Source organism: Rhea americana, unplaced genomic scaffold (genome assembly GCF_003343005.1).
Source record: "Rhea americana isolate MKP2758 unplaced genomic scaffold, rheAme1 scaffold_63, whole genome shotgun sequence".
Taxonomy (NCBI): Eukaryota; Metazoa; Chordata; class Aves; order Rheiformes; family Rheidae; genus Rhea; species Rhea americana.
The window spans coordinates 1,139,120-1,148,378 of NW_028186790.1; the positions used below are offsets into that span (position 1 = coordinate 1,139,120).

A 9,259-nucleotide genomic window follows, 5' to 3' on the forward strand; every position below is an offset into this window, starting at 1 on the left:
GGCAGCCTGGCGGAGGTGCGGGCGCTGCGGCGCTACCGCGTGGCGCGGCGGGAGGACTACGCGCGCTACCGGGCGCTGAGCCGCGCCGTGCGCGCCCTGGCGCGCCGCCTCCGCGACCTGGGGCCGGCGAGCGGCGCCTTCCGCGCCCGCTGCGCCGCCGCCCTCCTCGAGAAGCTCCACGCCATGGGGCTGCTCAGCTCGCGGCGCTCGCTGGCCCTCTGCGAGCGCCTCTCCGCCGCCGCCTTCTGCCGCCGCCGCCTGCCCTGCCTGCTGCTGAAGCTGCGCATGGCGCAGAACCTGCGCGACGCCGTCGCCTTCGTGGAGCAGGGCCACGTGCGCGTGGGGCCCGAGGTGGTCACCGACCCCGCGCTCCTCGTCACCCGCGCCATGGAGGACTTCATCACCTGGACCGACGCCTCCCGCATCCGCCGCAAGGTGCTCGACTACAACGAGGAGCGCGACGACTTCGACCTGGCCGCCTAGAGGCCGCCGCCGCCGCCCGGACGGACGGACGGACAGACRGGCCCCCGCCGCCCTCTCGACCGCAGCCCTGCGCCAGACGCCGCTCACCGCGATGCTCCCCGTCCCGTCCCGAGCCGCCCTCCGGGCTGTGTAGCGCCGGAGGCTCTGCGCTGCCGCCCAGAAATAAACCAGGACAAACTCCCTCCACCTCGCGTGTCTCTCTGGTCTGTTTTTCCCCTCCTCAGGCAGCGTTTTGCCTCTGAGCTCAGCACAGCAGTAGCAGAACACCTGCTGTCAGGCTGTGGCTCGGCAGTTACCAGGTCCCAGCAAGGCCCCGTTGGCCAGCACGTGCCCTCGTTGCTCCTGCGACCGCTGCGGCGTGGCGCTGCGTTGCCTTGGGGAGCTCGTGCTGCCGCGGGGCTCGGCGCTTTTCCGTGGGCATCGGCTGGCGGCGAACCCGCCTCTCGGGAGGAARGGTGGGCACGTCCCCAGGCTTGCCAGGTGCCTCCTAAGGAGGTCGCGCTAGGAGCAGAATCGGGTAACACCGAAACATCTCGGTGGACCTCAGCCGAGGAGAAGCTTGCCTGGCCTCGCGCGCGGGCTCTTGCTCTGGTGGCGTGTCGCGGCTGCGTGCACCACAGTCGGAGCTCAGGCGCGCCTCTGCGGTGTGGTAGTGCTGTGATAGCCCTTGCCTCGGTCTTCTCCGTAATGGTGGTGTGAGTGCACGCGCTGGCCTACCCAGAGATGGCGATGACGGGCGCAGAGAGCCCAAAGCAGTCGTGTCTGGGCCGGCCCCAGCCTTGGTGCCTCTCTTGGCTCTTTCAGCTCTCAGTTTTTCTGCCTTACCGTGCAAAACACACCTAGGAAGAAGCAATGGTAAAACCGTAACAGTGACTCCATTAAACACCTGAAATCCCCAAATCAAACCTGAAAGGAGAGCGGGGAGRAAATCCGTTCATTTTCAGTAAAGGCAGGTATTCCTGCGCTCCTCAGGTCGGCCACCCCGCGTTGGAGGGGGGTGCTGAGCGTTGTGAAATGTCCGTCTGCGGGCGCGACGCTGCGGTTCTGCAAGCCAGCACGATCGCTTTGAGGTGCCTGCGTTTGTAACGCCCAGACGCCGCAGGCGAAGCGGGAGTASGACAGGGCCGAGCTGGGTGCTCGCATTTTAAGTGGTCAGCTGCTAATAATAGATGCTGAAAGCAGTTTTAAACTTGGACAGCCACTTGGAGTAGCAGTTTCAGGACGAAGTGCTATTGCCGTGGTATTTGGCAACTTTGCTGTTTCTTTTCTAAGAACTCCCTTTCCTGACACCGCTTTACCCCATCTCTAGTTATCAGTTCCTCATTTAGCTGGTGTGTGAAAAGCAACCAGAGTACATGCTTTCAGAAGGATTTTTTTCTTCTGGTTTAGAGGAAAGTGTAAATAGCAAAATGTTTKAGGGTTGTTTGGGGTCTTAGCAGCAACAAGGAGGTAGAGAAATGAGTCGGAGTAGCGCTCGACTCATGCATGGTGCTCTCCTTTCAGGTTTGATTAGGGGATTTCAAGTATTTAATGGAGCCACTGTTATGGTTTTACCATTAAATGTTTCTTCCTACGTGTGCTTTGCACGGTAAGGCAGGAAAACTTGGAGCTGAAAGAGCCAAGAGAGGCATCGTACATGGACACTTCTCTGGCTGGCACAAATAATGCGGTGCAATATCTGTGCAATTTCCTACGTGCGCCAGGGAAGAGTATTACCTGCTGACTAGTGTGTGTGGGAGGTGATTTTTCTTTCCTTCTTTTTTTTTTTTTTGCTTTAGGACTTTATTAATACAGAGAGCAGTGCTTTTTAAGAGCTCCGCCGCTTAGCTGCGTGGCAGTTCTTGCGCGTGTCCGAAGGCCTGGCTGGCCTCCAAGCTCATCCTGGAGATGTTTTGATAGGAGAGAACCGGAACTGTAAAAATCGTAGCCAGAAACAGAATTGAAAGAAGATACAAACTGCATAAGAAGCTGTAAGCTGGAAGACAAGCCTGACTTTGAGTGTTCAGCGTGTGCKCTGTGCGTTAGCGCTCCAGCTGACAATTAGGCACTCATTTACATAGCAGGGCCTTAATGAAGTTGCCAGATACCATTAAGACTAGGAGTGAAAGCTCTCCTAATCGTAACTGCGTGTCCGCTGTTAACTTTCGCATGTAGCTCGTAAGGTGAATAAATATCAGTGCCTGTGTGAGCTTAAGGCCTTCTGGGACTGTCGGGAACTTCATTCCTCTTCGGAAGAGGAGCAGAAAAGCACAAATAAAAATGCTTTTTACATTGTTAAAGAAATATGTCTGTATGTTATGATGTGGTTTCTCCAAAAGTTTCTTGTGATTGATTTTTAAATACTGCGCTAGGCTCTGTTTATCATCTTGCAGAAGGGTTTCCTGAGTTTTTTTTTTTTTTTTTTTCCTGGGGAGAGTGGTTTTGTAGTTACAGAAGTAATTTGATTATAAACTTATATATATTTCTTTCCCTCTAGAAATGCTTTCTTTGCCTCTAACCACGGCTGCAGAAGGAGAGGCGTTTCAGCACCCCGACCGTCTGTTTTGGGTCCGAAATGCTGCACTGCAGCTCCCGCCGGAGCCGAGGTGCGTTAGGATGGCTTCTCCAGGCAGGAAGGGTGTTGATGGCAGCAYGCCCACGGTTTGGCCAACAGGAGTTTGTCTGTAGGCAGACAGCCTGCGAGGTTATAATATATTATATATAATATATTATGCTTTTAATATATTGATGTTTYGGTCTTTAAGTCGTGAGTTTGAATTTATTCGACTGACGTATGGCGTCCGTCGCCAGCCAGCGCTCACGGCTAGGGGCAGCCCCGGGTTTCAGCGCGAGGAGCGCGCGGGAACGGCCCCGCGCGCCGCTGAGACAGGCACGCAAGCGGGCAGCTCTTCCGTGGGGATCCTGCGCCGCCGCTCCGGCCACCTCGACCCGGCAGAGCCCCCGGCGGGAGCCTCAGCGGAGGCTGAGAGCAACAGCCGGCGGGAAAGGGCAGGGAAAAGCCRGGAAGCAGCCGGCACGGCCTCTCCGTGCTCTTGAATATACACAGATGCTTTTTGTTTGTTTTTTTGGAGTTTTTTTTTTTCCTTCCCGATTCCAAGGGCTAAATGCAAAACCAATATAAATCAGCGCTGACTTCCGAGCGCCTGTGCCAAGAGGGACGAGGTAGGAACGTGGCCTCGGGCCCTTTWTTTTATTATTAATTTGTGCCAGACCCTGCAGTCTCCAGCGCTGCCGTGGGTTACAGCAGCGGTTTTCTCCATGGAGGAGAGGCAGGATCACGGTCCTGGGCGATTACCGTGACCGGTTTTGCCGCACGCTTCTTTCCAGAGCCTTTGGAAGTCCGTGAGCTCCTCTGTTATCGCCAGGCTACCTGGGAAGTGCGTGGAGAGTTACTGCTCGGCGAAGACGATGTCGGCAGATGGATGTGGTTTTGTTTTTTTTTTGAACCAGTGTGAAAAGCATCTATCCCGTGCACACCATAACKGGGGTTTTATCCGCTGAAGGAGGAAGCAAGCACAGGGCCGAGCTACGTGACATACCTTAAAGCAAAGCGCCGCTGAACGCAAATTGCAAGCAAGTGCCTGGCTCTCGCTTTGCAAGCGGGCAGTGGTAAGGGACGCTTTAGAGGGGCCTGTATATTTTTTTTTCTTCTTGTTTTGTTTTTGTTTTGGTTTTCTGACTCTGGCCCCTACTTTCTTTGAAGCTTGCCAAAGAGGAAGGACGGAGTCAGCAGGGCTGCGAGTCTGGGGAACGCGAAAACGAGCATGGGAAAGGGAAAGGCGCCTCCAGCTTGGCTTGGAGGCTTCTGCATTGCAGGGGCTCAATAGCAGAGGTGCCGGCTGAAATGCAAATGTGCTGTTCTGAGGTATTTTTTTGAATAAATAATACCTTTATTTTAAAGGCTACTTCAGCCTGATGTCTTCAAAGCACTTAGTGCGGGTTAGAGAAGAGACGGTGCCYGTCTGGATAAGTTTACCCGTAACCTCGCCGCGATCACGGTGTGCTGCAGCCTGCAGGGAAGCACCTTATATCCCCGTTTGAAAGATGAGGAATTCAGAGTGGCTCAGCTGGAGCTGGGCACCTCTGAGAGCTTCAGGTGTGCTAGTCCAACATGCAGGTGCCACCGCTCTTCAGGACGGTTCTGTGAAGCTGCCACCAGGCCCTCTCGGGTTGGGAGGGCAGATCCTCCTCCCGCTGCTCGCCGCAGCGTTCACAAGTGAGATGTGACCCCGCTTGCACCCACTGGGTCTGGCCCTGTTGTGGTGCACAACATGCCACCGGATGGAGGTGCCACCATCCTCCTTTCCAGCACTGAGCTGGGTACCCTGTTCAAAGTGCTTTCCTCTGTGYGATCTGGCACTGGAGAGCAAAACCAAGAGGGAATTCTCATTRCTGGAGGATGGGATTGCCCCTTAATCTCTACCATGTGTTACACAAAATTTCAACATTCACAGAGCCTGATGTTTTGACAGCTTTCCTCTGAGAGACGCAGGTTCTGGCCCCCGTTCTGAAGAACACCAGGCATTTACACCACTGTCCTCCACCTCATTTTGGCTTGATGCTTGCTGTTTCAGGCCCAAAGTTGGCTGAGTGTGTTGGAAAACGTTTCTGCTCCAGCGTAAGGACATGGGGATATCAGGCGAAAGGAGGAGGTAGTGGCTTCAAAGCAAGCAGAAGGAGGCACTTAGGTTCAGCGCCCTGTTAAGGGCTGGGGGAGCTGCTTGGTGCAGAATGTGATGGGCACCAGAGATTTACAGGATTTCCAGATGTGGTTAACATCTCATGCGTAGGGTGGAAGTCATACATCTAGCATTTCCTGGGGGCAGGAACATGCTGCCTTGTCATTTCTATTTTTCAAGACTACTTCTCCTGATGTTATTAGAGAAGCCTAGGCACCTCTATTAATCCCATCAACAAGCCAAAAATGTGTCCTCGCAGCATGTAYATCCCTGTAAATCTAGGCCTGAGTGACATGCCTGGTCTCTCACAGATCCAAGAACTAAATCCAGCTGTCCTCCAAGTGTACCTTCTCCAGCGGGAAAGTCCCCTCTTCTATATGACTTCTGTATGACTCCACTACTGGAAAGGTCTCCCCCAACATGCTAATATTAGCTGGGTTTGAACAGAAAAAATATCCAACTTTACCAGGTGGAGAAGAATGGAGACCAACCTATAAAGAGGCAGATATGGAGATCTGAGCATCTCCAGTTTATTCCGGTGCACCCACAGCAATAAGGCACAAGAGCTTCTCCGCTGTTGTAAGTCATGTCAGCAGGGCAGATAAGTGTAATCCTACACGGCATTACTGCCTTTCGTTTCCACCCAGATTGGCCTCCTCCCTTTCCTCCGGAGAGCCGACACCTACCGTTCCAGGAATGACTTAAATGCTTGCATCGCTGCGGTGAAGTACAGGCTGATTCTTGTGGCGGGCTTGTCTGACTAATATTAGAGTCTACTACGTAGTCACTTATCTCTGAACTCATTGCACTTAAACCCTACCAGGGGAATCGTGTCCTAAAAGCACTGTCTTGCCAGCAGCCAAGAGGAGAGCTCTGGTGCAGGCATCTGCATGGTCTTAGGTGAGGAGACTTTCGTGCTGGCTACATGGTGAAAGCCCAGTGTGTTATGAGGTGCTGTCGCTTGTAGATTCGTGAAATAATTTAAGTTGGAAAGTGCCTCTGGAGGTTATCTAGTTGAACTCCTGCTTGAAGCAGGGCTAATGTTGAAGTTTGGTTGCGTTGCTCAGCACCTTGTCTGAATATAGCTTTGAATATCTTAACGATGGAGACTCCACAATCTAGATWTATATATATTTTTCCCTTCCTTATAGTCTCAATTTCCCTTGCTGCAGCCTGTGAGAGTCCAGGCTGAGATGACTTTTCCTCTAGGAGAGCTTTTTACACCTTCTCCCTTAGCACGTTTTGTGCACACAGCAGTGTAGGGGCACGTTGTCTTCTCCCCCCCACCACCACCACCATGGCCCCGCTGTCCCAGAGGGGCGGCCAGGGGCTGGGAGAGAGCAGATCCTTGGGCAGGACACAAGGCACTGTCCGGGAAAGGCCATGGGGGCAGGAGCTGAGAGATTGCAGCCAGGGAAGGAGAGCRTTGGGAAGCCGAGCCGGAGGCTTTGCAGGAAGTCAGCTCTGAAATCCTCCTGGCAGCACCGTCGCTCCTCCCTGCGCTCTTCCAGCCGCCTCTCCGTGCTTTCCTCCTCCCCTCTTTTTTTTCCCAGAGGCATCAGCAGGTTGTTCCTGCCGATGAAATGACCGGCTGAGCTTTGAGCAAAGCAGGGTGCCAGGGGCTCGACAGGGGGGAGAGGGAGGGTAAAATTTGGCTTGGTCTAAGCTGCTGGGGAAACGGTGCCCTGGAGAGCTGGCGGGTTCATGGGATGGGATCGTTCAACTTGCTTCCTCTCCTTGGGGAAGTTAAGTTATATTTTTCAACTTCGAATTTTGTTGGCATTTCCTTCGAAAACAGTAAGTGTGTTGCCTGAAAGCATCCAAGATTTTTTTTTTAAAAATTTATTTTGGACTACTTTTCATGTCAGTCAAGGGCTGGCTGCATTAAAAGTGTATCATTTTCAGGATAGGTTTAATGCTGATGAAAGGTCTTGGAGGACAACTCTGAAGAGCTTTTTAATTACAGAACAGGTTCTTCCAGGTCAGTGAGGAGAGATTGATAGGGGATGAGAGATATATGAGTGGTTAAAGTAACACAGACATGCCAAAGCCAAAGATACTTTTGTAAACCAYTAAGGAACAGCAAAATCCATTACATTTTTTAATATGGATTTATTGTGGCTCTGATTCTGCACGCAGATTATGTGATTTGAAGGAACTGCAAGGACATAAGAGAGGCCAAATAAATTTGTTTATTAATTATACTGCAACATGCAAGGTCTGGCTGAAAACGTCCAGTGCGGCTCTGACAGAAGTTTGTTRACTTTTGAACTGGAGAAGTAAGTGAGGGTAACTAGGGGGTCACAGACTTTTTAAAGACATACAGCTACTGCTCCAACAGTAATMCTCTGCATACAGGTGAAGAAGAGACCAAATCTTCTAAAGGACCTGGGCTGCACTTCTAGCAACACTGAACAAGGTGGAATGACAGCTAAAATACACRCCCTAGATTTGGGGCATACGAATCCACTCGATGCACTATTTAAAGCTGCTCTGTGGGATGGTTTTCCCGGTTTGTGCACAGGGCTCGGCAAAAGTAGTATGTCTTTCTCTTGAAGGTGGTCCACACAGTCAAACCACCAAGGTCAGGGCACCCACTGAAGCGAGTTGTGATTCTCTCTATCTCATTTTCCTCTTGTACAAAAGCAGGGTGGAGGTGGGGACRGATGCTTCCAGCCTGCGGTTGGGATGAGGCAAGGTTGAATATCAGAGCTGGGACCTGGGAAGCCACCCTGTCCCCCTCTGGCTCTCAGGGTGTGCCTGTAGCCCCTTGAGTTGCAAACCTTCTCCTGTGCCACCTTCTGCAAGCTCTGCCCTTAGCCCTTTCCAGCGTGCTGAACATGGAAATCACCCTCTCCCAAATCTGGTGAAGTTAACACCATAATGCAAATATTAGCTAAGCAAAACCGGATCAAGTCCTAAAACTCTTCCAATTTTTGAAGAGGTCTGGACCAACTGGCTCAAGACCAGCTGTAGATATGGGAGCAAAAAAGCTTAATTCCAATCCTCTATCCTCATTTATTTGCTCAGACCAGAGAAAATGTCTCAGTAAGTTTTCGTTCTCATGATGCTGGATGATGGGAAAGCGGTGTGATCCCTGCAAACTGGGTAAATTCCCTGCCAGCAAAGCAGCTAGAAAGCATCYTCCAACACAGGTATTCTCAGTACAACCTGCAGTCTTGCAGGGGCTTAAAACCTGCTTGTGTTTCTTGATTGGGGTCCGCTGTGTGGACTAGAAAGAGCCAAACACAGCGACTTTTTTAAGCCCCATGGCACAGCTAGGTTACTTGCACAGAACTATATATATATTTTTTTTCCAGTAATACAATAGCAATAACAGATCTGTAGCATCAGCKAGGGAGGAGCCAGTTTCCACGGCAAATGAGTAACAACAGGCCGAAGGCGAATGTTTGGTCTGGGTTGCCCGTTCTTTAGCAACGTCCTTGAGAMGGTTTTGTCTGTGAGCCCTTTGTACAAGGGGCTGCGCTTTGCTCCAGGTTGCCGTGTTTACAAGCTAAATGACACCAACGGTCTGTGACGACCTGTTTTAAGATAAATTACTTTAGCTTTTTTCTTCCTCTATCGTTCTTTTTTCATTTTTATTTTTCTTTTTTTTTGTATAAATCCTGCTTTCTCGCGGTGTGCCCCTCATTTTTAATCCAGGCGCTGCGTGATGCCTCTCGAGAGGCGCTGATCCATCAGAGAACGTGCACTAAATGACRTCGGCCTGATATCAGGTATTTTCTGAAACGTGCAGCATGACGGAGCTCCACGAGGCTGTAGCTTTGGGGGATTACGACCTAGTGGAGGAGATTTTGAAGAAAGGGCGCTGCGATCCAAATCACAAGGATGTCGACTGGAATGACAAGACCCCACTGCACTGGGCTGCTGCAATAGGTAAGGGCACCCCGTGCTCCGTTACCCCTGCAGGGCTATTAATGGAGATGAGAGCTGAAATTCCTATCTAGCCTTTTGTCCTTAGTGAGAAGAAAAGAGGAAAAAAAAATCAATTTTAATAGGAATTTTACTTGCAAAATACCTTCTGGCATTATATTCAAACTGATCTCCTTTTGCTTTTTTTTTTTTTTTTTTTTTTT

General features: G+C 51.4%; 2 protein-coding genes across 2 annotated transcripts in view; both read left to right on the forward strand.

Annotated features, from left to right (window-relative positions):
* Positions 1 to 669, forward strand: part of LOC146586963 (U3 small nucleolar ribonucleoprotein IMP3-like) — a 1,505-nt gene extending 836 nt beyond the window's left edge. The window contains exon 2 of the mRNA XM_085320388.1: positions 6 to 669. Within this exon, the coding sequence (XP_085176514.1) occupies positions 6 to 483 (478 nt within the window). The 3' untranslated portion in view covers positions 484 to 669. The remainder of the gene's footprint in view (positions 1 to 5) is intronic.
* Positions 670 to 8,920: 8,251 nt separating this feature from the next.
* The window catches only part of ANKRD66 (ankyrin repeat domain 66), a 7,896-nt gene continuing 7,557 nt past the window's right edge, over positions 8,921 to 9,259 (forward strand). The window contains exon 1 of the mRNA XM_085320372.1: positions 8,921 to 9,059. Coding sequence (XP_085176498.1) covers positions 8,921 to 9,059 — 139 coding nt within the window. The remainder of the gene's footprint in view (positions 9,060 to 9,259) is intronic.